Below are 27,066 nucleotides of genomic sequence, written 5' to 3'. Positions count from 1 at the left end.
TAAGTCTAAGATGCAGCCCCCATACCGAATGGGAGGGGGGAGGAGGGTAGATGAGGGTTTACTCAAAACCCTCATCTTGGATTTGAGTAAATAAAGTACATATGATGCAAAGATAGAAAAACGTACAGAAGAACACAAAAGATGGCTCTTGCAGATTTCAGTCTAATGAAATTGGAAGTAAAAGGTGCTTTGTTATATTCCGTAATGGATGCAATATAGGTGCCAAAGGCTAAAAGGAAAAAAAACAAAACAAAACAAAACAAAAAAAACCCCAATCTCACAGACCACTTTATAAATCTAACCTAACCTTTCTCCCATTTACATCAACAGCAACAATACACAATACCTTCAATGAACACAGGATCAGGTCTCAGATCTGTACTCTGGTTGCTTTCTAAGAAAGTACATGTTCACATGTTGTGTGCAAGAATCTTGACATAATCCTGACATTAAGTAGTCTGAGGATATTCAGAAAAAATACGTTTTTTTCAAAGTAGGTTTTTTTTTTTAAAAGACACTGATGATACAAGTATGACTGGTATTTTAAATCTTGAATGTTTCAGTCTTAAGAAGTTAAATGCTGTAATTTATTTATTTTTAAATTAATTGTTCAGGCATATGTTTACATATGATCGGCGACTCAAAGAAAAAAAGTGGCATACAGAAGTTTTACAGATAACACAGATGGAGAAGTTTCCTTTTCCCAGTCACACAGTTGGACTTCTTCAACTTCAAAGCACAAGAAACTTGAAAGTAAACAGCAAAGAAACAAAGAACATTGAAATAAAGAGTTTTCAGGAAAACTAAAAATTTTAAAATTTACCAGATCTCAGATCCTTTTACCTTAAGAGACCTGGGTACAAACCAATAACAAAGGCCAGTGAGACAAGATGGACCAGAAAATGCCTTCCTGCACATAAGGATAGACCTGAGTTTTTTTTCAAACTAATTCATTTAGAAAGGGAATGGTGTAATTATTTATTTAGCACATAATGAATATACTTCTACTGTCCATTAATTTTAAGGTCGACTGTCACAGATCACACTGGTCAAGAACTCCAAGAGTTATAGCCAAATCATCTTACAAGGGAAAATAAAAACAAAATGCACAGTACATTCCCACAAAAAAGGGGGAAATCAAGGTGGAAAAAAAAAGTGGGCTTCCTCCAAAAGAAATGTATACACAGCATATAAAACTACATAGCAGATATAACAGAGGGACAATGAAATCAAGTCAGGTATGTATAGAAAGTATGGAAAAGCTAGACAGTAAAGGCTAAGAATATTGGAAAAACCCACAAAACTTAAAATAACATTGTTAAATAAGAACTACATGATTTTTTAAAAATCCCTTCACATTGTTTTAAAGGTAATCCTTATGAGTCTGGCATTTTATATAGTGTAACATTACATAATTTTCATTCTATTTTCTTTTTAAAGCTACAGGCATGTTGGCTATTACTGACTAGCATTTGTGATTAAACTGGTATTTCACCAAAACCACATTAGTGTTGCTTCAGCCACAAGAAAAAGAATCCTCTATAATATAATATAAATTGTATTGCATGGGTAAGTTTCGTAACCAAGCTTGCCAAAAACTTTGGGCGCCTATACATGTACAGGGAGGCTGCTCCAACTCACTGTAGTTACAGTGCATCAGAGCAGACTCTATTAATACAGCATCATATGCATCAGTATCCCTGCACTGAAAAATGGCGATGAGGGTGCATTAGTGAGCTTTAGTTAAGCTTAACTTGTCACCATGTTTCAGCCCAGGGAGGCCGATACACTTAATGCTTTGAGCACTTCAATTAGAACGTCTCTTGGAGCTGCTCCATTTAAAGCACCGCCCCCAACAACCTCCCCACACCCTGCCATGCCAGAGCACATCTATAAATGCCCTCTGAGATCAGTGCACTGGAAGGGAAAAAAAAAAAAGTTTGGAAGGCAAAGTACTACCTTTTAAAACAGAATATAAGAGAGTAATAAGCCTATTTTAAAGTGCTTTTTAAGGTTAAATATTTTCTTTTACTACTTAAAAAGAAGTGCAGTCACCAAGCAACTACAGTCTTCCAAGAACATTCAGTGTTCAAATGAACAGAGTGGCAAGGCACACTAATGCTTAAAAAGAACAAGAAAAGAGATTGGTCTTATATATATATATATATATATATAGAGAGAGAGAGAGAGAGAGAGAGAGAGAGAGAGAGGGAGAGAGAGAGAGAGAGAGCTATACATTATGTGTGTGATCCAGCACTATTATCTTCTCTGAAGACACTCCATACAATTGAGTATGCAAGCCATTTATTTTTTGCTGGTTCTGATGGGAACGTGAGATCCCTTCACACTGAGGCTCTCTAAAGCAGCTTTAGGTCTTCTGGAACCTGCAACTGGTGTTTTTTGATGGGGTTTCTCCCTAAAACAACAAAACCAAAATCCAAATAATTGTATGGTATTTGGAGAAGAAAAAAAAAAAAAGATATGCATCATTTTGTTTGCCATTTACAACCCACAGGGATAACTACTTAATGTAGACCTTTATGATGTGCATTTAAGTTGTTTTACAATTTTTGTGTTTTAGTGGAAGAGATATTTCAGCAACCTAGGATTTTTACCGAGTTATTCACACAAAGGCATTTGATAAGAGGCAGCAGCAGAACTGCTTACAGGCAAAGCTTTAATTGACGCATAAGATACGCTACCTAAGGACCAAGAACAATCCAGTTCTTTCCTTGTTACTCTAAACAGACTTCCAATGGGAATACTCAGGCACAACTTAGCTTGGAACACTAATGGAAGAGGTAATACATCATCTGCTATATGGCACCATTCCTTCTATGACCCTGCAGAAGTGCTAGAAAGAAGATGCTCTGCAATGTTTGGGAGACTTTTCACAGCTGCAATCACTTATCTCCTACAGAAGTTAGGCATGGCAGTAACTTTTGCTGCATCTTGTCCACAGTTGATGACAAGCACTCACAAGACTGATAAAAGACTCTGTGGCTCCTGCTGGAATTGTATTATATGAAAAAAAGCTATGGAGTAGGAGGAGAGGGGGCCACAGATAGGAGAGAATCCACTGAGAAAGTGTCTTCAGTGAGATTGGAGAACTGATCTTCTGAATCTCTGCCACCTCGCCCCAGGAGATATTTTCATGGGAGGAATACAGCAGCTTTCTAAACTCTACAGGCATGTCCCAGCAAGCATGCACTTGCAGGGGTGCATTTCCCACAGGACAGATAGCAGTGGCACATACTTATGCTGCTGCTATTTGTCCCTGGCCATACCCCAACACACACACACTCTGGTGTGCAGTGCAATGACCCACATGAGGTAGGGGCAGCTGGGGCCAGCAGCCTTACCTGGGGTCCTGGGGACATCCTAGAGGAACAGCAGCAACAATCTAGCTGCTTGCGGCCTGGCCGGCAACCAGAATGTGGCTCTGACTAGCCAGGCTCCCCTTCTGGCAGCACATGCTGCTGGCTGCTGAGTTGCCACTCTTCTTTTGCCAGAGGTGGGTTTTTTTGACCCCAGGATCTTCTAGTATTAAAAAAACCCCCTGCACTGCAGATTAGCAGCACAGTGAATGGGTGCGTATGCACCGCCTCAAACCACAGGTGCGTACTCATCAGGACACACCTTACATGCTTTCTCTCATGCCACACGCATAATCAGAGGTCAGGAAAACAGATCTTACGATGACAGGCTGAGAGCCACGGGACTCTTAAACCTGGAAAAGCGCAGGCTCGGGTGATCTGATGGCCACCTATAAGTTTATCAAGGGTGACCACCAGGATCTGGGGGAATGTTTGTTCACTAGAGCGCCCCAAGGGATGACGAGGTCGAACGGTCACAAACTCCTGCAAGACCGTTTCAGGCTGGACATAAGGAAGAATTTCTTTGCTGTCCGAGCCCCCAAGGTCTAGAACAGTCTGCCAGCAGAGGTGGTTCAAGCACCTACATTGAACACCTTCAAGAGTAAACTGGATGCTTATCTTGCTGGGATCCTATGACCCCAGCTGACTTCCTGCCTTTGGGCAGGGTGCTGGACTCGATGATCTCCCGAGGTCCCTTCCAGCCCTAATGTCTATGAAATCTTAATGGAAAGAGATAGATCCAACCCCTAGTAAGGAATTAAAAGACTTAGCCTTAATGTATAAACCCTGTTTATGTGACTCCATTATTTTTAACATACAGATTTTTCTAGTCATTAGATTTTTGCCCAAAAAGATATAAAGTTCTAAGAATTTAGCACCCAAATTATATCCAAATAGATTAAAGATGGGGTCGTCCAACTGGTGACCCAGGGGCCACATGCAGCCCACAAGTGGGTAAGCTGCAGCCCCTGGCTGCTGCTCCCCTCATCACTCTGGCTGTAATAGCAGCCAGAGCCTCTAGGCTCCTCCTCCCTCCTTCAGCTTCTACTTCCTGCTGTCCCTGCCCCATCTGGGATGGGGCAGCAGTGTGTTGCAGGAAGTTAAGGGCAAATCCAGGGCTCCACAGAGCAGGCATGGGGTGTCTCAAGTGGGTACTCAGTACAGGAGTGGTAAATGCATGTAGCACTACTCATGGCTCACCCCAGTGCAACCTGGTGGCATGAACCCCCTGTTGGTACAGTCTGGAAGGCCTGCAGCCCCTCAGGAGTTGGACAATTGTGTATTAAGACTGTCAGTACTTTTGAAAGCCACCAAATAGCTATCAAAATGTTGTCCTAAGTTGTATTTAAAAACTACATTAATTATAAAAGGCAGGCAGAAAGTATATTATTTTTTCTCAAGATTCTAAACAGGAATTGCTTATTCATGAAAAAAAACACATGACTTTCTTTCCAGAAAAAGCAAAGGCTGGCAGCATAGTCATTTCAGAAATGATTTCTACCTTCTTCCTTCGTCCTCCTGGTTTATGTAATGGATACTTCTATGCTTTGGGGCATCTAAATTGCCTCTAGGTCCAGATGGCCTGAACTTTGTAATCTTCTTCTGCCATTCCTCATCAAAGGTCTGGGCCTCAGCTGCAAACATTGAAAAAAAATTAACTGAATGCAATATGAAAAAGTATTCAGCTAAACTGCTGTATTAGTCAAAACAATTATAATAAAACAGTTTTATAAGCATACATACGTTTGTAAATATGGCTTCAAATATAATGTATACCACTGATGTCATACCACTCTGTTATGAAAAGTTTTTATAAAAACAGGACTAGAAAAAATATTTCCAAAAATGACTGATAATTTTGGTACCCAGTTTATGCTCTTTTAGAAAAGGCTACCATATTACTTGAATCCAATATGACTGAATTCAAAACTATAATTAGACTCTAGACATGGAAAATTTATAAAATGCTATAATTCTCCATGTCTAGAACTTAATTATTGGAGAGTCATCTTAAATTTGACACCCCCCCCCAGCAGCAGGAAGGCAGGTAGCAGAGGATTCAAGTGACCCAACCCTTGCCCCTTCCCACCTGCCCCCCACTTACTTCTCTGGGTGTCCCAACCCCCCTCCCTCTTCTCATCTCCTTGCGATGCCTCTACCCTCTGCTACCACTTATTTATCACAGCTCTGGCTCCAGCTGGCACCCCACTCCAGCCCAGGGCATGGAGAACAGAGGATGTGCTGCCTCTGGCCCTGGCCTGGCTTCAGGGAGGAGCAGGAGCTACAGGGATGCAGACAGCAGAAGCACAGGGGGTAGCAGCTATATCTCCAACTCCAATCCTGGACTCAAGGCCACAGCTAGATCTGCAGCTGCTACCCTTGGTCCCCTTCCCCCAAGCCCCCAGCCTATACTAAAGTGGGGGGTGTCCATCTTGGATCTGAGTAAATATGGTATCTTCCAAGCATTTTCACTTGCATACTTCATTTCCCACTCTACACATCATTAATGTGGTAGAGCCACACATGAGGAAGTGGTCAGCCACCTGTGGTGCATCACCAGACAAAAAAGAAAATTGGACCTAGCTATTTTCCATACATTATGAAACAAATATCTTGAAGATTTAAATTGAAAATTCAAGACTGAGTATTACAAAAAAGTCATCCCTTTTGAAAAGGAAAAAAAGTGTCAGAGCTGTGCACAAGACAACCTACATTCATCCAGGTTGATGAATTCTTGATTCAGTTCTTCATCACCAGTTCTATTGTTCTTGGCTTTTTTGACAAGGTGAGCACGGTCATGAAGATGATGACCAATAGCCATTTTTTCCAGTCCACTTTCAGAATCTCTAAGGGCTTTTCTAGTTTCTTTAATCTGTGCAAATATAAGGTTTTATTTATTTATGTTACAATTATTCCTGCAATAGATCATACCATTGTTGGCAGATAGGAAATATTACCATTCAAAGTTTTAAGAAAAAAAATTGCATAATGGTTAGGTTTTTTCAAAATCTGGCTAAGCCTAATCTAAATATAACCTATGCAAAGAGCCTTGAACATTCTCCTTGACAACAAAATGAGTAAGTATGTGCTAGTATTCTCTACATTAAAAGGGCAGATAATAATTAGACTGTCGTGTTGATGGACCTCAAGCTCTTGGCTACCGCTTATCACTGTGCTCATAGGTATATTATTAGAACCTTTCTGATAACCAAATACTGGCTTGAGCTCCAACATTTTTGGGTGTGGGATATATTCAACAGCCTTATACTGCTTACAGATAGTCTTTCATGAACCTTGCTTAAGGGCTCAAATTTAAATTTGAATTTCTTAGCAGAATTAGCTGCAACAGCTGCAAGGAAGCCAATGAAAGGGCATCTTCATCTGAAGTATTAGGTAAGCATTTAAAAGTGCTCCAGTTCAAAAGATAATGAGAAGTAGCTATTACACATTCTTGTAGGTATATACACAAGGGTTTTAGACAGTATTGTGCAAATTGGATACACCTTTACTATCTTATGTTTACAGATATTTAGGCAAATATGGCAAAATAGACAGGGTAAAAGAAATGAGACTTAGTTCATGTACAGATGTTAAGTTTCTACCAGGAGAACTGCAGCTGTCTCAATAGAAACCATGCATACAGACATTCACACACTTTTTCCAGAACAAAAATTGCCAGTTCTGGAAGAAAAAAAAAGAACAAACAGATCATCAGCCTGTTTCTCCAAGAAAAATGAATGCCTGTCCCTCAGAGGGCCAGGAACCAAGTGGGAGGGAAGTGACCCCCACAGTCCCAAGACTGAGGCCACCCCAGTCTGGGCATAGGGAGCAGCTCCAGCTTGTCTCATCCAATGACCAGGAGGAGTCAAGCAGCAGGAAAGGCTTCCCCAGACTGGGGTCACAGTAATCTGGAGAAGATGCAGGGCGCAGCTGCTTCCACCCCTTGCATAGACCAGAAGAGAAGGGAAGGAACAGCCACTCCATGCTTTCCAGTCAGAGGAATGTGGGGGTTGCCTTGCTGTTCCCTCTTCCCCTGGGAATGAGAACTGGAGCAGCCACTGTTCCCCACAACTTCTCCAGACCCGGATCTCCAAGTTTTGCGAAGGGAGAGGGATCAGTTGTAGGCTACACGCCTGTACTGCTTCCCATCTCAGGAATATTTCTAGTGGTGAAAATTTTCCACTACTTGAATTCAACACCTGATCATGGCCATTATATGGCTCAAAAAGCAGGGAATGTAAAACTTGCTGCTATAACCACTCATTTTTCCAGTGTGCATGGAAAGAGGCATACATGTAAACATAGCAGGAGACAGCACTTCATACAATGACTTAAGATAGTATTTTCAAGGAGTAACTACCCCAGGAATAAGATGTTTACTCTATTAAGGTGTTCACTCTATTACAATACTGCTACATTATACAATTCACTGGCACCGGTTAGAATGTGAAAGGAGACAGAATTTGGTCTACTCTAGTTTGTATTCCAACCATCTTACTAAAACTTTAACTGTGTCAAGCATACTTACACCTCCTGGAGCTGTGCGGGTCTGAGCTGAAGCCTGGAAAACTTTTGGTGGTTCATCGCCTATCTTGGAATAGGTCATTACCGAGGAAGATCTGAATGTGTGGGCATCTGGATTGATTGACAGTTCATCCTAAGATCAGTAGAATTCTCATTAATAATGAAGATACTACTTAAAAAACCAAGTTATCCGTACTCCGTGATTAATGCATTCTCCATTCCAACATTGTAACTAAAAGGTGATATCAAAAGGAGACAAAGCCTAAACTGCACTGACTTTGCAAGGTGTACTGTATGGAAAGAACTGCAAGACTGTCATCACAAGGAACAGGAGACGAGACAGAGAGATTCTAGACTGGATGGGGTAGGTGCTGCACATGCCTGACCAGGCCAGAAGAGTTTGACACCTCCTGCCCAAAATATTTCTGGGGGAAAAGAAGGAGTATTTCTACTGAACAGCAAAGTTTTAGAAGCTGAATGTTATGGTATGCTTACAAAATTTTTTTGCAGGTCGAGCATGCTGTTTCTCATATTTGACATAATTCTGTCCATTGCAAAGAAAGGGTCCCTTAAATTTGAATCCTGTTGGAAGAGAGAAAGAGAATTATTAGATACAGATGAAGAACATGCAAAATTAACACAAAACAAAAAACCACCAAGGTAAAATAGTTATTTCTAAGGTGAGGGGTTTTTTTTGGTTTTGCTCTTTTACAACAGTCACATGCACCTTTCTGCACAACCTACAATTCACGAATAAAAAATGAGCAGAAAATAACTTTCTTTTAAAATATAGAGTCACTCAGACTGTGAAGATGCTGGTGTTGAAAAATAAAAAGGACGGGGATAGATTTCTAGAAGCTACTGAACAAGCACAGGTTTAAGATGACAATTAAGTACAGTTTAAATTTCTCCTTAGAATGTTATCTTGACTAGCATGTCAATTATGGTTTTCTGATTGTCAGTATAAAGCTGAAAACTACTGTACACCTCTATTTCTAGAGCACAAAGTTAGAACATCTTCAATATACTAATCTTTATATAATATGCGATATGCCTTCTAGAGCATGAAGCAGTCAGCCAGGGGAGAACTCCAAATGTGGTGTTCCCAAGACCTAGTTTGCAGCTGCATGATATCTTGTTAGACCAAACTTTGGGCTTCACATACAGGGGGGAAAGAAAACAGGCAGAATGAGCACTTTTAATAAAATAGAATGCATTATTAAAATCTAAAATCCACAGATTTAATCCAAGACATTTCTTCACTACAGGAAATGCTGTATTCTCCGACCGCTTTGAAGCTGGTAAAGCCCCAAAGAAGGATTACAGCATGTTTACCTAGTACAGTACAGTAATTACAGAACTTTACAGGAGCTTACAGAAGGCTGAAAGATAGCAAAATGACAAGTTTTCAAGCCTCCTATTCATTGCTGGGTGTTCATACTTAAGGTTTCCAGTGGGAAAATAAGTAAGTCACCTAGGCTTACACAACCCAATTTGAACACACAGTTTTATAGTCTGAGTAATAACAGCAATGACTCACAGCATTTTTGGTTTTGTTTTAAATCTGTTTAAATCTAGTAGTACATGAACTCAATCCTGGCAATCCTAATGCTATGTAATTACAATGCTGAATAATCAAAAACAGTTAGCAGTGCAATGTCATACAATTATGTATATGATGAAACACTAATCTACTTTCCAAAATGAAAAAGATGATAATAGCAGAAGGAAACCAGTAGATGCCTGACTGGAAGTCAAGTCTCTCATTTTAAAAGAGGCCATACAATCAGCAAGGTTCTTTTGGCACACCACAGAATACCAGCACTTACAAAAAGCTAAGTACTTTCAGGTCTAGTAACAATCTCATTTTCAGAATAAATATAAGTTCTTTTATTAAGACATAATCCTAGTCACCTTTGATCAACTGAAAGGCAACTGACCTCGGTGAGTGTTATAATCAGGTCCCTGGTTACTTTCCTACATGTATCACTTTCAAGTAAAACAATGAAGAAAAGAATGTGTATGAAGACAAAGTAAGTAAAATGTACTGTACAGCATAAGTAAACAATATACTGATTTGCATATATTGGAAAGTCATTGTATATTGTGAAAAATGCCACATGAAAAGAATCTTAGTGCCCTAGGAGCATACAGAACAATTACAACTACTGCAGCAAGGAGAAGACAAGACAAGAAGGACGCTATTAGAAAAACAAAACAAAAAGAACCCAACTGTTAGTGGACAGAAGCCTTAGTCCAAGCATTTTCAGATGGAGGATAAAAAAAAAGCTTTTTAGTAGAGAAGTATTTGATACCTCAAATCTCTCAACAAGTTCCAGTGTTTTCCTTTATGTAGCATATATTTTTCATAGTTAAATGCAATAAGCAAAAACTCATCTTGCTTATATTCACTAAGTCACACCAGCTGTATTTTCAAATTTATAACTGCAAGAATTCATAAGGTTATTAAAATTATTAGTAGATAAGAAATGAGTTAAGAATGCTTCCTGCATATTTGTAACTTATAAGTTTTATTAAGCAGGAAGAAATTTGGGATTTTCTGTTGGCAGCACAATGAATAATGGCAGAGATAAAGAAACACATTTGATTGCTCTGGAAAATGTTGTTTCTATAGTGACATTCAGTTGCTCTAGACAGTGGAGGCCAACCTTTTTGTTGGGAGTGCCAAAAATTAGCCAAATGCACTCCCTGACTGTGACTCCGATTCACTTCTCCTGCCCCATCTGCTTTTTGCTTCCTGCCTTGCTGGCCACTTTGTAGCCTCTCTCTTCCCCAGTCTGCTGCTGCAGAAGCTGCCCATGCCACAGGTTAGCCATCCCTGCTCTAGACTGTTTAGATACCACATGCACTACCTCTCTGGATAACAGATTGGGCCTAAAAAAACAAACAAACAAACAAAAATAGAAAAATGGTAAGTATGTGAATGACACATTTATCCCAAATGGTTAACTTAAAGCACCAGCAGAGGCTTTAATTGGCTCATGCCCGCTAAAGCATTTCCTCATAGTTTAAAAGTTAATTGCATAATAATTCATAAATGACAGTCTCAGAAGTAGCAACTACAGAAACATTTTAATGGCCAGTGCAAAGAAAAGGAGATCTGTGAATAATAATGGCAAGTGACTCAGAATTTAAAAATGGGGAACGAACTGACTTCTTTTACTCTTCCAAGCATGGCATAAGACCACATAATATGACACGTGGGATAACAGAACTATGACATCCCATAAGGGGTAGCGTAAGTATTTAGGAACATACCTAACAGTGGGTAAAAGTAAAGTTTTGTAAGTGGTATAACTATCACTTAGATACTGGAACCAGTAATAGCTTGCTGTTTATAGCTCAGGTTAAGCTAAAACAGAATCTGTCCTAATCTGGTATGACAACAGAATGAGATTCGGGACAATTCACTATACTGTTGCCCAAAATATATTTTAAACATAATTATGCCAGCTAAGTAATTTAGTTTCCCTCTTTAGCCCAATCTCAAATACTTATGCATCTGGTGAATGTATCATCACTTGCATACCATTACTGACAGTCATAGAAGTCTTGTTAAGTCAGAAAGGAATAAGCAGGATGGCATATTGAATTTTACAGCTCTCATGCCTCATCTTCAAACTTAAATACTTAAGTTTCTATCAGTTCAAAGGTGGCACTCCCTTAACTCGCCAGGGCTAGTCTTCTGGATGAAAAAACGTATCCAGAAAAATTTTGTACTTGACACTATCCAATAGGAGTCTATTCTTCTCTCCAAGTAGCAAGATTTTGTACTAAAAAGGAAGGTTGTTGCTGAACTGAGACTCCTGGAAGTGGTGCTACATACATGCTCAAATCAGGATTAGAAGGGGTATCCTAGGTCACCAAGTTCAGCCCCTTGCTATTGCAGGCAATGCCATAATCTCTTTGTTTTTATTTAAAGGAGACGGAAATAGGCATTACCTTTACCCTCCAGTATCCTACTAGATCGTCCATAATTGAATAAAATACAGTAGATTAAAGTACTAACCCTTTCTAGACTCACAGAAAAGGGCTAAAAAAAGACGTAAAAACAGTTGCTAATAGTAATCCTCTCGGTTTACTTAGAGGAAGAATCTGAACCAATTTTGGGCATTTCCATCAAGTCCCAAGGATGCATGATGTTGGAAAGACACGTAGTGATCAACAGAATCCAATGCCATAAAAACACCTAATAGGACAAGTATGGATGTACCTCCTTTGCCTATGTGCAGAAGGTCATCCACTAGCAGAAGAAAGACTGCTTCAATGGTTAGGCTACTGTAGTCAACAGCAACAAAGGATACAGCTAACAGGTGAAGGACAAGGGTCTGGCCACATTCAGAGGTCTGAGAATCTTGCATCAGGACAAGGGCTTCCGCCAAGAAGGCTGCAAGGGAATTGGGCCAAAGACACCACTATTTTGGAGACTATCTTCATTTGTTGGGGTTGTTTTCTGCTGCTTCTTAATTGGCTACAAGGCAAATGAATGCAACGATAGATTTTCTTGGCCAATACCAACAGCCGATGATTAACCAACCACATCGGCCAATGCTGACCCAATAATCGATATTTAGTAATAGTACAAGGCATTTTAAAACTACTGACATAAATAAACTTTGTTTGTTTGTTTGTTTGCTTTGCATTTATAACAGACACACGTCTCCTACCTGCTCCAGCCCTCAATGAGGAAGGTGGTTACCGCCTTATCCCCACTCACGTCAACTCTTCACCCATGGCTCTTACCTGCACCTCTGCTCCCTGTGTAGCCTGCATTGCTTTTCTGGGCAGGGGGGGCAGACCCTCAGGTCTGCACCCACTAGGTGCATTCGGAGCCCCAGAGCATGCTACCTCAGCACTGGAGCGCCTCATGCAGCCAAGTTAAAACTAAAAAAGTCCCCAACAGTTTCTGGATAACTCATCTGATTCTAAAAGTGATATTGCCCCCCTACCTAGTCTAGTGAGAGACCTGAGCTTTTGGAGAGAAAAACAAAGAGTATATAGATTTGGTAAAGAGAAGAAGAAAAAAAAAAAACTACTAGAAACCTTTTGAAGAATACAAGCTCTTTAAAAAAGAATTTCAGCAGCAATATCCAATGGGATATCCATAGAAGGTTTACATGATTTATCTTCTTTCAGTGAAAATACTAGAAGGCAAACACTCCCAAATAATAATCACTCCGCATTTCCAGCAAGCAAGTACAGCAGTTCACAAGCATATGGTAGCCCTGACTTATTTTTGTTTTAGTTAGCAAGACAAGATGCACATGCTCACAAGACACACAAACCATTTTCCCAGGATACTAACCATATTACCAAAGCTGCCAAAGGGCACGAGGGAACAACTCATGGCCTGGAAGAAAAGGATTGATTTAATTTCTTCTTATGATGATGTATTTAAAAGTCTTTTCCATACTGCAGTTGAAATTAAAACATTTGAGCAAATAAAGTTATTTAAGAGAATCTCTGTGGTATAACCTGTGCTAAGACCACATAATGTGAAGTAGCTCTTAACAGATATAGAAGCAGCATACTATTTTTAAATAGTAGGCTGCACCAAACTTTAACAAATCATGTTTACACAGATGTGACAAAAGCCTTTAAATATAAATCTTTAGAGACATTTCTATATACCATAGCAACCATGCTACTAAAGTTAATTAAAACATAAGGTATAGTACTTCAGATGTCACCTGCTTCCTTATATTCACTCAATTCTCTTTATGAAGTAGAAGTCAGAAAGGTTGATTAAAACCATCAAATCTGTTTCTACTTGACATAAGTGTACACAACCAAATTTCAAAAGGCTGACATAAATTTTAGTGAGCAAATATTAAAGTAAGCAATGCAGCTAGCTGATCTGCTCAAGCACAGCTTTTTATGTATTACAAGAGATTAATGTAGACTTAACAATAAAATACATACATACTCGCCAAAATATTCATAGATCCCTAGGGATAAACCAAATCAACTCTAAAATGTCAGTAGTCTCAAAGGTCATTGCAAGGAAATTCTAAGTAAAATCTATCATCATATACAGAAGTCTGAAGATTAATAAATCTGTTGTGTGCAAATTATATTTGTGTACAGATGTATAAGTAGATGCAGCTATAAACACCAAATACAGTCCCTGTGAAGCTCTGACCACTTGGTACTGAGTCTCAGTACAACAGAGCAACTGAGTTGCTGGAAGACAAAATAGACATTATTAGGAAACAAAGATAAGAGTTCATTTGCATATGGTACATGCACACACAAACTAGAGGAAATTTGCTTTGAACGGACAAATTACTTATGTCATTAAATATTTTAAAGCACTCACAGCCAAAAGCTTTAAGTTCTTTTATTCTGCAGAGCTGTAAAAGTATTAAGTATATGTCCAATAGTTTAGATCTATTAAGCTTTAACCATTTTACAACCAACTTTCTTACTAAGCAGAACTCCTTTAGGAATTTGTTCATACTGAGGTAAATATTTCACACACACCCCATCCAATTTACAGCAGTAAGAGCTTAATCATTTTAATATACAATTAATTTGAAAAACAGTTATTCCCATGAAAAAGGGGGTCTTTATTACTGTGAAACATAGAAAGAAGACACATTCATTTTTTCACTAGAATATTTCAGAACTGCCATCCAGGGAAACCAAAATCCACCTTATTTTCTGGTTTTTGTTGTTGTTTGTTATAAACATAAGTCTGCTTTTTGTCAGAAAAACCACGGCCAACGACATATAGCTGAGAACTTACACAAGACAACCAAACAAACAGCAGACAATCCTTGAAAGTGCAAATTACTGACTTCAACGTGCTCTCCCGAGTTAAAGAATTTAAATATGCAGCTATTTGAGGGAGGGTAGATGGGAAGGAGGAAACCTCAATCAAACTGAAGGTGGAAAAGAGGGAAGAGTCTTTTCCCCAATCAAACTGGGAGAGAACAATTACAAATTTTGAAAGAAGCTATTTGACATTTTAGTAAACTTAATGATATTTAGATGAATGCTTACTGACCAGTGTAGTCACTTTTTGAGAAAAAAAATACTAACTCAACTTCTAAATTTAAGTTTTTAGTAATACAAAAAAGATAGCCATGTCATCTTATATAAATCTAAGCTATAACCCAAAGTTTGATTGTATCATCTTGTGCCAACACTCACAAATGCACACACACAAGGCAGGAACCAGCACTGACTAGTCTCAGGTCACGGTATTTCAGGGAACACAAAAGAAATTCTTAAAAGATAGCATGATGACCATAGGTATGAAAAAAAATAAATAAATAAAAATGAACACTTATTTTTAGAAAGCACAGACAAAAATCTGTCTAACATTTTCAAACCTCAAGTTTCCTTACAGAAAAAACACAAATGTGAAGAACAAGGGGCAATAAATCCTCTGCCCTTTTTTTTTTTTTTAAAAGGTCATATCCATATTTAGGCATTTGCTAAAGAGGGGCCAAAGAACCTGCTCCTGCTCTCCTGAATTCCAATGGAAGTAGAATCAGGCCTCAAGTGGATCCAGCAACATCTATATTTGAAGTCAGCTTTCAGCATATGAGCATGGAGGAAAGAATCTGGCAGTTACCCTTTTGACCTGCAGGTAACCGTCTGTGCTCCAGCTATGTTTATTAAGCTCAAAATATCTAAATTTGAATTACAACGACTGTTCTTGGCAGAGGTCCACCACCCCTTGTGGTGTATTATCCTTGGACCCAAATGCCAATGGTTCCACTTTAAGAACAGTCAAGCCAAAATATACTTTAAATAGTATGACAGACATTTTGCATCTAAAATTATATACATTGATTTAAGTTATATAAATTATATACATAGTACTTATAAGATTTAGCAACAGCAACATAACTATAATCGTCACTGCCTGATCAGACAGTCGAAAGAGCACTTTTATATAAAGACGGACTGTTGCCAACTTTCTTTTAATTTGCTGTTGGCAGCCTATAGGAATATTTGGTTTCATATCAATTTACTTGGTCTTCCTTAATTGTTAGAGCCACATATCTGAAAAAAGATATTTAAGGATCAGAACGAATGTGGGATATGAATCCCTGCCTCACAGTGAAGCTGTTATATAAGCAAGCCTAACAGCTTTAGGTGGCTGTATTGTAGATCTGGCTTATATCCACAAAAGTGGTAATTTAGAAACGGACCAGTACAGTGGCTCGTACATAGCTGAAAAAAACATTAGAGAGAAGGTAAAGTCCTGCACATCAGCTGCAAGACCTGAATGCCAGAATAATAATATCAAGAACCCACAGCATTATATGCTTTCTTCTTCAGTGAAAAGACTGCAGCCTCTACTACTGCATAGTGAGGCAACTTGTGCAGCCTCTGCACACCAGGAATTTCTAACAGCCAAAGGCAAGCTATCATAATTAGCAAGGATGCATCTAAATTTCATTTATTTCCTCCATCATAAATATTGGGGGGGGCGGGGGTGAACTGTCAGGTGCTTAAACCAGAACAGAACACATGTATGCACCCTTAGACTGCTCTCAATAATTAAGTGCATAAATATTGTATTGCATTTATATATATACTTACACAAAACATGGGCATGTTGAAGGCATAGTGGAGGTATCCATTTGGGGATAAGAGACTGTCCAGTAATTGTGCTGGCAGATAAAGCAATTTATAAACAAAGACATTCAGGGAAAACTGTCCTTTTGGATACTAACCCATAACTAATTCACAACACAGTGAACATAGTGTTCACTGAATTATTAGTGCTAACATGGTAACTCACAGCTATTAAGTAACAAACACATTACATAATATTTTTTAATCACAAGTCAAAACACTTTTTGGATGACAAATATTATGACCCACATTCTGCAGCTGGAAAAGTCCCAGAGAAACTAAGTAACTTGACAAAGGCCATCCAGACCAGCAGTACAGCCAGAAACAAACCTAATCCTGTTTCTTGTCTTGTGGTGTATCCATCAGATCTTCTCAATGTCTAAAAATCCAAGTGTTAACCTATATTACTAGTAATTGTATGCATCAAACAACTAGCCTCTGAAATTATCAAAGAACTTACTCTCTGATTTCCCCTCAGAGCAACTTGAGAATCATAGCGTCCTCTTTGATCTAGATCTCTTTCTCCACCATCTGTAATACTGAGAAATGGATCTCGTCCAAAAGGATCAGAAAAGCTTCTCATCATTTGACGCATGTATTCATGATGTGCAGCAAAAGGCTCCCTGAAAAAAAAAAAAAAAATTAAGAAACTTCTGACATCAAATATTAAACAACATGAGAGGATAAGGGTAGGTCAGCCCTGCTCAGCCATAAGCAGAATTTCCATCTTAAGCCATTTCATATGGCTCTTCAATTATACCTCAGCATAGCACCAGCAAAAATTGCTCCATTTGTCTTCTCTCCACTCTCTTTTGAGATTCATACCATCCACTAAATCCATTTTGGGATCCTTCTCAAACACTTTGTCCCACCTGTGCTCTTTTCCTCTTTCTCCTAATGTGACCTTGCATCCGTCCTATACATCTTAGATTGGAGTGGGGGTGGGGGATGGGGAAGGGGAAAGGTTGAGGGAGGTGGAGGTGGTGGCAGCGGCATTCTCCTTTTTTTGCTTCTTTAGCTTCTATCTTGTGTTTTTGTCCCCTAAACCTTCAAACTTTAGCTTCATACTGCTGAAGAATGACACATATTTACTGAGTCTCCTAACTTCCCCCCCTCCTGATCATTTGGGCTAAGTACAGACACTCAGGGGGATTAGGGGGAATTTAAATAGATTCAAACTGGGTGCCCGATATCAGGTAAGTCAGGATGGGAGGGGTAGTTGGGGAATTGGGAGTCCAGCAGGCTGGAGGGGATCAGGGGTCAGGAACAACCCACGGGTGGGGTGGGCACAACCTGTGAGGGGTGAAGGGAAGGAGGTGTGACTCACAGATGCGGTGGGGGTGTGTGTCCCCTAGCAAAATTACACCACCATCTCTCCCATCCCTTCCCCCACTGGGAGTTACTTACTTGGCTCTAGCAGCGGCAAACGCTGATAAAAACAGCTGCACCTAGAATGGCTTGAGGGATGGGGGGCTGAGTGCTGGCTGGGTGGAGGAGCAAAACATAGACCAGCATGGGGGAAGGATGGGGGGGCAGGGGGAGTGGAGGGAAAAAAAAAAAAAGCAGGCCTGGGGCTGGGTTTTCCTAGCTCCAGGACTACACAGGGCACAAGGGACAGAAATTCCATGCACTGGTTTGGCCTAAATCAAGTTAAGTCTGATACTACATAGATCCAGGTCTATCTTAATTAGGTTTTGCAATTTTTTAACCCGTTTGTATGCATACAATTTCTATTTTGTTACAGGTTTAGACTGATTGCCAGTCACTGAGACCAGGTCTGAAAGTGTAATGTCAGCACCACAATTAGCCAAGTTTAAAATTGAGCAGCCATTTTGACCTGATTTAACCTCTCAAACATCTGTTCTTAGCCTTGAAGTTAAAAATGTAGACTAGACTGAAGAGGAAAACTGAACAAAATCATTATTCATCACCTTCTGGCCTAATCAAAAGGGAACACCTCTTCCCACCCCCTCACCCCCAGCTTCTGCCTTCATTTCCTCTACTTCTAACTAAACCACCTCAACCCTATGCTCTGCAGAAATCAGTCCTTGAATTGCCCCCCTTCACTTTTGATTAATAATTTCATAGTTTCTAGGGTCGGAAAGGACCTGAGCAGATCATCTAGTCCAACCCCCTGCCATGGCAGGAAAGAGTACTGGGGTCAAACGACCCCACCAAGATGTTCATCTAACCTCCTCTTAAACACCCCCAGGGTAGGAGCCTGCACCACTTCTCTTGGGAGCTGGTTCCAGACCCTAGCCGCCCTGACCGTGAAGTAGCACCTTCTGATATCTAACCTAAACCTACCCTCTGCCAGCTTGTGACCGTTATTCCCGGTCACTCCTGGCGGTGCTCGGGGGAACAGGGACTCCCCCAGTGCCTGCTGGTCCCCCCTGACTAGTTTATAACAGGCCACAAGATCCCCCCTCAGCCTTCTCTTGTGGAGCCTGAACAGGTTCAGGTCCCGTAGCCTCTCCTCATAGGGCCTGCCCTGCTGCCCCCTGATCATGCGAGTGGCCCTCCTCTGGACCCTCTCCATGCTGTCCACATCCCTCTTGAAGTGCGGTGCCCAGAACTGGACGCAGTACTCCAGCTGTGGCCTGAGCAGTGCTGCATAGAGGGGGAGGATCACCTCCTTGGACCTGCTTGAGATGCATCTGTGGATGCATGCCAAGGTACGGTTGGCCTTCCTAACTGCCTCCCCACACTGCCGGCCCATGTTCATCTTGGAGTCGATGATGACCCCCAGATCCTTTTCCGCCTCCGTGCTGACAAGAGGGGAGTTCCCTAACCTGTAGGTATGGTGCCGGCTGTTCCTCCCCAGGTGCATCACCTTGCACTTGTTTAGTAGAGAGAACAGATGCCATTGAACTACTTTCCTAACTATTCTCTATTGCTATTCCTACTGAGCGATAACTAACTTCCAGGCTTACAGCCATGCTGCCAGCTTTGTCCCTTATGTACTTTTAGGTTCTGTGGTATTTTGGAAAAAGAAGGGGCAGGGCTAAATACAGCTTGTTCTTAAAAAAAAGGGGGAAAAAAATCCAACATTTAAGAACACACTTCTTAATGTTGTGTTATTAACAATATGATTCTTAACATGACATTAACCTCAATAAACTATGCATGTACTTTACACCCATGCCAGTGCAGACAGGCCATTTCTATCTAGTAGTTTTTCCACTGTCAAGAGCAATCCCTAATCTACACTACTCATGTGATTCCTAGCTCTTAGCATCAGTCCATAAAGATAAGCAACTCTAAAATTTCTTGTGGGGGAGGGGGAATGACAACAAAAACACGAGACAAACTGATTACCTATCCAACCTTCTTTCTTAAAACCACAAAGCAGAAAAACACCACTAGATATCACATAGGCTTCCAGTTGCCTTTTCATTTACAAACTTCAAGCAAGTTCATTTATCAAAATACAAAATGAATGCCATTTCTTCAATTGTTTCAGCATACATTGCATCTTTTGTTTATTTTTAAGGAGAGGGGAAAAAGCATTACAAAACGTGCACTATGCCTAGGGAATGCTTTGGTGGGAGGAGCACTACAAAATACAAACACAAGTCAGTGGTATTTAACAAAATTTGAATGATGTAGGGCATAGCCATAAGACACACTTAAGGTCACAATGATTAGTTACTTTTGTGAAGTGTTCCACCTTTCCCTCTTAACTTCACTTTGGCAATATTTGGAAGAGTATGCATGTCGGCATTCTCAGAGTCTGAAGAGTACAGGATAGTTCAAGGAACTTCATTTAAAACAGTTCTCAGCAAAGGAACTCAAAGTGTTTTTATGAAGGTGGGCAGGTATCATCTTACATATGTTGCAGATCAAGAAACAAAAAAGTTGAGTGCTTTCTTCAAAGGCACAGGATGAGTCTGAGGCAAATACATACATCTACCAATTCTCACTTTAGTAGATTCATAGATTGTAGAGTCAGATGGGACTACAAAGGGTCATTGTGTCCAGCCCCCTGGCAGTAAAGAGGACTGAGGTCAGATAACCCCAGCCAGGTGTCTATCAAGCCTCCTCTTGAAGGCCTCCAAGTTAGGTGATAATACCACCTCTCTTAGAAACCCATTCCAGATTCTGGCCACCCTTACTGTAAAAAATGTCTTCCTAATGTCTAACCTAAATCTACTCTCCACTAGTTTGCACTCATTATTCCTAGTTACTCCTAGGGGTGCTCTGGTAAATAGCACATCTCCATTCCCTGTTGTCCTCCCTTGATAAACTTATAGGCAGCTACAAGGTCTCCCCTCAGCTATCTCTTGTGAAGGCTGAAGAGATCCAGACCCCTCACCCTCCCTTCGTAGCATCTTTCTTGGAGGCCACTAATCTTGTAAGTGGCCCTCCTCTGAACCCTCTCCAGATTCTCCGTGCCCCTATTGAAGTGCAGCGCCCAACACTTGACACAGTACTCCAACTGCAGCCTGACCAACACCACATAGAGGGGGAGCATCACCTCCCTCAATCTGTTGGTCATGCATCTGCTAATGCACAAGGTGCAACTGGCCTTGTTGATGGCTTTGTTACACTGCCAGCTCATGTTCATCTTGGAGTCATAGTTGACTCCAAGATCCCTCTCAGTCGTTGAGCTGCTAAAGAGCTCATCCCCCAACCTATAGGTATGCTGGGGATTCCTCCTCCTTAGGTGGAGTACCTTACATTTATCCTTGCTGGACTGCATCCTATTCTGCCCATTGGTCCAACCTGTCCAGATCAGCCTGTATCTGCTCCCTGCCCTCTGGTGTGTTAGCTTTGCCCCATACTTGGGTATCATCTGCGAACTTGGAGAAGGTGCTCTTCACACCCTCGTCCAAATCGCTGAAGATATTAAATAACACTGGTCCAAGGACTGATCCCTGTGGGACCCCAATGCCTGCCTCCTTCCAGGCCGAGAATGACCCATCCACCACCACTCTCTGGGTGCGGTCCCTAAGCCAGTTGGCAACCTACCTGACTGTGTAAGCATCCACTCCACAGAATATGCATGGGACACTTTTTTAGCCTATGGCTAAACAGTTACTACTGGCTTCAAGCCTTGTTATATAGAGCATGTAAAAACTTGCAAGCTTTCAGTTCTCATCTTGTTATTTGAAAGCCTTAAGCCTCTGTTTGAGACAATTTTTTAGGTCTTAGCAAAGGACGCAAGATATGTAGTGATGTAGTTAATTCAGTGGCATTATCAGATGGCAAGAGATGAGGCTTGTATTAGTTTAATAACCTTAGGTGGATCTAGACCAGGGGTGGGCAAAATACAGCCCGTGGGTTGGATCCATCCCCACAAGAGATTTTACTACCTGTGATGGGTCCCTTGGTTCTGTCTGGCCTAGGTGCAGGGGCAGCCCAGGCCATTGTGTATGTGACCAGGACTGTCACCCTCAGGTATGCAGTGGGGCTAGGGCAGTACAGCAGCTGAACTCAGTTTACCACCAGCCCTGGCAACAGCAACTCCTTCCAGCTGCTGCTGCCAGCATTGCCACCACTGCTGAATCCATTCCTGTTGCCCAGGCACCCTGGCCCATCTGCCCCAGACCCACCACCAGGAGTGCTGGAAGGATTAGATGGAGCTGTAGCCATGTGTAGGCATGTAGGGAGTGGCATCCCTGCACGATGGGCAGCCAGGGCCAGAAGCACAGGGTCAGGGCCTGGGGCAGCAAATCGTAGCTCTGGGCCAAGACCCAGCTCTATCCTGTCACTGCCTTGTGATCCCACCACCACCTTCCCGTCCCACTCCCACCCACCCTCACCCCATCTCATCCACCTGGCCAAGCGCACCCAGCTCATGGGGATTCTGGGCTGGTCTCCACAGAGACCCTGGTCACCTGCTCCATTTGGTGGGCACAGGAAGGACAAGCCCAGGCTGGATAGGATCAATTGCCCCTTTTCCCCTTCCAGCCTGCACCACCCTTCCTGCCACACCAGGAATGCCCCCTCCCCCTGGCCTGCAACAGCTTACCAAAATGCCCTAAGTGGCCCTCCAGCCCAATAACCGCCCAGCCCGAATCTAGACTATACTTGTCTTATGAGCAGCAAAATGAGTTACTTCTTATCTGGTTTGTGAATAAGTGTTTTCTGGCTAGAGGGAGAAGAAGCGACAGAGGGAGAGGGAGGAAGAAAGAGGTAGGTTTAATGGAAGAGTTGACTCCTGAAATTCATTAGTTTCAGGACGGCTTGCACTACAAAACAGACTTTCTAGAGAAAAGTGTTCATAAAACTTCACTGATACAGAATGATTTCTCAGACACAAAGCTTCTGTCTGTTCACAGATTAGAAGCATAAGAAAAACTGAAAGCAATGCAAAAGTTATTGGTTTACCATTTTCCCTGGTGGGTAGGTAAATGTCAAATGAAGGTTAAATTTAAGGGGACTGATAATATACTGAGCTCCAATACCCAACACTGATATTCAAATATAATTAATAAATTACTACTGCAGGACAAAAATAAGTTTAAAAAGCCAATGTTGCAAATACTTAAGCATGTGAGTAGCTTCACTCAGATCTAGGTTACTTAATGCCAAAGGGCATTTTTACACATGCTCTGGGGGTAAAGGGTGCTTTAATTAGAACAGCTCCAAGAGCCATTCAAATTAAAGCACTCACAGTGTCTCGTTTATCAGCATCCCTATGCTTCAAAAGACAGCAGGGGCACTTTAACTAAAAGCTCATTGAACAAGCTTTAGTTAAAAGCACCCCCGCCACCACGCTAATTGGCATGCTTCAGCAGACTGGATTAACAGAGACTCCAATTAATCGAGTTTGCTTTGACGCGCTGTAATTACAGCACTGTCAGAGCAGCCTACCCACACATGTACAGGCATCTTAAGTGCTTCCAGAACTGAGACTAAAGCTTCCCAGTTCAACTCCTTGTTTCCAGCTGAAACTAGTTTTGGTATAAGAATAATGGTAGCAAAAAATACTTCTACTACTAATTTTTTTTATTCTGGGGTATTAATGTTCAATTGAATAACCTTGTTTTACTACTCCAGGAGGAGACTGCAAATTATTTGCTATTGCAATTATTATTATAACATTTTATTAGATTAATTCAGTACAAGATGTCTGAAGTTGCACAAAGTCACACTGAGGATAACAACATCTGGAATAGTATGACACAAGCTACTCACTGGAAACAAACATAGGAAAACTGTACTCAGCAGAAGTGATCTGACTTCTGCACCTGTTTGAGCTATTCAGGAGGAAACTCAACTGGGCCTCTGGAAGTATTTTGGCTCAGCTCTACCAGTGCTTCCTAGGGACAGCTGCCTGGGGATGGAGACATTTTTAATACTTCTCCTAACCCAGACACTATTTAGAGTTCAGCAATCAAAATCTCTCCTTGTGAGGCAGCAGAAGCTTATTATTATACTATTTTGGAAGTTAATCTAGTGCTTAGCTGATGTAGTAAGCTTATTTCCTTAACTGTATGTAAAGCAGTTCTTCAAGGACTGTGTCAGCAACTTCTGTCTCCCTCTCACTCACTCACTCCCACTATTTTAGATTAAAGTTCCTGCAAACTTTACTCATCTTCCAGCCGCTAGGAATATGATCCTGGACACATTAAAGAGGAAAAAAACAGAAGGGAATTTTGACATTTTAGAATATTATGGAACCACCATCTTATAACATGCAAACTAAACAATTCTCTATCAACCAATTTCCATTTTTATTTTCCTTTACACTGAAAATTTAAAACGACTTCTAAATGAGAGCACTGTCCCACATGAAAGCAGCTGTGGGCGTGCTTGTTATGTGAAATGCTGTGGTTCCTGTAAAATACTGCATATGTGAAATATTGCATAACATCGGTCCTAAAATGTACATATGCAACAATAGCTTGTCTGTGCTTGCTAGTTAACTGCACAGTTTAATTTAGTACACTTTCTTCTTTCCTTCTTTCCCTGTTAGCATTAACTCCACAGAGCAGGGACATCTTTTACATTAATTAAAAGCACCTCATTTGTCTGTGATACAACATAATAAATGATTTTCACCCAACTAGTAGAAGTACATTGTTCATTATTTCCACGAATAGATGCATGTAAATTTTTACTGATAAGGTAATTTTCACAAAAGCTGTCTAGGAACTTTTTTTAAAAAAAAAACCATTTTGTTGAGAAAATTCCAATATTCTTGAAATTTAAATTGCTTGTAGAAAAGAGCGTTTCACCAAATGTTATGATTTAAAACAAAATGCAAACTTGTTAAAACATTTTGTTTTAACTCTTTTAAATATTTTTTAATTCAAAAATATTTTTGTTCTGAAATTTAAATAATTATAGAAGTTAAACTTGAAAAAGCTAAAGCCAAAATATTTGAGTTCTGAACACAGTGACGTGTTTTGTTTCAAATGAACTCAGCTTCAAAGTCTTCCATTAGCCAATTACCTGTTCACATTTTTTCCCTGAAAACTCATTTTTGTCTTACTTCAGGAGGGAAAATGTTTGAACTCCCAGAATTTCCCAGGATGGGAACACCGTTTCCCAACCAGCTCCACTTTTTATTCTGCATGAATTTCCAGACTGACTCCACATTGAAAGAAAGTAAAATGCATACCCGTAGTCAAAACAGTGAACTGTCTCTACATAAATATTAAAGTTTCCCTTATGGAATAACTTCCCAAGGCTTGCAGCAGAAAAAAAATATATATATATATCACACTGCCCCAATACAGGCCAGAATATACCCCATTCCTGTTATATTAGCTGAATATCTATCATACAGTACTTTAATCTAGTCTGCTAAGGTGGATACATACTGGTTGGGCTCAGTGACTTAACATCAATAGCTCTGTGCCTATTTGGGAGAAGGGATCAAGTCGGGTTCCCTAGGGGTCTGTCCTACGTCCTTTAGTGTCTAATAGATTTATTCATTATTTGGATGATAGGACTGAATGCACGCTTAGATGACACCTAGTTAAGGTGGAGTTGGAAACACTCTGGAGGGCAGGGTTAGGATCCAGAATAACCTGGATAGACTGGAAAAAGTGGTCCCAGCACAAGCAAGAAAAAAAGTGAAAAGATCAAACTATAGCATTCTGGCTTTACCAACAAGGGAGCCAGAACACTTACATATTTAGCAAGCCTTACTTCTGCTAATAAAATAAAAAAAAAATACAGAAGTACCTGTGAGTACAGGAAGTAACGGGACAGTCTGAATATGCAGGTACACTATACTCAGAACCACCACTGCACAGAACGTGAGCAAAAAAAACAGGGCCGGGGGAGGCGTGCTGTAGAGCTTGACCAAGTGGTAAACTATCCACAACACAGAACTAAATGCTTGCTGATATCCTGCTGAATGTTATCAATCCATTATTTGGGGGAGGGGGGAAAAAAAAAATCAGTCAATTTCATTTTTATTTCTCTAAATCAGGAGAGACAGGCTTGCACAATTTTAACAGGAGATGCCTCATATTTCAGACTGCATGAAAAGCTACTAAGAAAAAGATGACTTAGTACCCAGGAACAATGAAGAAGCTAAAATCTTCTGATTATAATAAGAACCTAACAAGTTCTTCTTGATATGTATCAGTCTGAAATTGCCTTGAAGTAGTTCTAGGAGTTGACGAACCAGTCCTAACAGCACCTGCAGGAAAGTTTCATTATAGGTCAAGTTGAAACAAGTAGCATTACTGAACATCCTTATAAACCCCCAAGAGACTCTGAATGCCACACGTGATTCTAAAGCAACAATCAACATGTTTAGTTTTTGTCTACAACTGTGTCTAATCTAATAGAACATCAAGCCCTGCACTATGCCAGTAAATACATAAACTTTCAAGATAATGATCTCAAGCTTTAGTGCTTTTTTATGTATAAAGGCAGATGACAACAGCATACATAGGCACAAAAGAGCTGCAGATTTTAATGGTGTATTTAGTAGCCATGTGGGTCCGAGACAAAAAGAAATGCTAAGCTCTAGGATTCTTGATTCAGAGGTGATACCTTTTATTACACCAACTAAAAAACTGCAGAAAAAAGATCATTTTTTTGCAAGTTTCCGGCTCACATACCCCATAAGTACCGGAAAAATTGGGAAAATTACCAATGAGCATGATAAAGGGCGTGAGAGCCCAAAAACTTGCAGAAAGAGATCTGTTTTTTTGCGGGTTTTAGAACAGGCACATGAACCCTACGAAAGTTTCGTAGAGAGCAAGTTGTAGGATGATGAACTACTTTCGCGGGGATCCTCGCTGCCCCAGCGGCTCCGCTCGAGCGGCAGTACGGCAGATTCAATGGACCGTGCTTGCGCGGGGCTTAGCAGAGCTACCTGCGCGCTGACACCCGCCAACGCCACGAGATAAAAGCAGGGGCAACACCATAATCAGTGCGGAAGCCCCCCGCGGCCCCCGGCAGGGGGACGAGGTGTCTTCCTCGCGCCCAACCCGACCCGCCCGCGCCCTCACCGGAAGAACGGGTCCTCCTCGAAGCAGCGCCCCAGCCCAGCGAACATGGCTGCCCCCGCGTCCAGCTCCCACTCCGCCGCCTGCAGCCGCGACCCCGGCCCGCGCCGCGCTCCTAGTGCCTAGCC

General features: G+C 40.9%; 1 protein-coding gene across 2 annotated transcripts; it reads right to left on the bottom strand.

Annotated features, from left to right (window-relative positions):
* Positions 1–272: 272 nt before the first annotated feature.
* MLF1 (myeloid leukemia factor 1) lies at positions 273–27,066 on the bottom strand. 2 transcript variants are annotated; one of them, XM_090052171.1, is made up of 8 exons: positions 26,942–27,066; positions 16,978–17,140; positions 13,228–13,272; positions 8,397–8,483; positions 7,906–8,034; positions 6,090–6,249; positions 4,879–5,011; positions 273–2,416 (listed from the first exon to the last, which is right to left on the bottom strand). In XM_090052171.1, exons 1-8 carry the CDS (start codon positions 26,986–26,988, stop codon positions 2,305–2,307), a joined length of 876 nt encoding a protein of 291 aa, XP_089908297.1. In that variant the 5' UTR covers positions 26,989–27,066; the 3' UTR covers positions 273–2,304. The 2 variants fall into 2 exon arrangements, with proteins under 2 accessions (XP_089908297.1, XP_089908298.1); XM_090052172.1 differs by lacking the exon at positions 13,228–13,272.

This window comes from Crocodylus siamensis, chromosome 6, assembly GCF_052110815.1.
Source record: "Crocodylus siamensis isolate JL-2025a chromosome 6, ASM5211081v1, whole genome shotgun sequence".
In the NCBI taxonomy this organism is placed as follows: domain Eukaryota; kingdom Metazoa; phylum Chordata; order Crocodylia; family Crocodylidae; genus Crocodylus; species Crocodylus siamensis.
The sequence above is the reverse complement of the archived record's forward strand: the minus strand, read 5'-3'. Positions and strand labels throughout refer to the sequence as shown.

Coding starts and splice junctions, on each gene's coding strand:
- MLF1 (XM_090052171.1), bottom strand. CDS start 26,988: ATGTTCGCTGGGCTGGGGCGCTGCTTCGAGGAGGACCCGTTCTTCCG. Junction 17,141..26,941: donor GAGGAGGACCCGTTCTTCCG/GTGAGGGCGCGG, acceptor TTTTTTTTTCAG/GGAGCCTTTTGCTGCACATC. Junction 6,250..7,905: donor CCCGCACAGCTCCAGGAGGT/GTAAGTATGCTT, acceptor ATATTTGCACAG/ATTAAAGAAACTAGAAAAGC.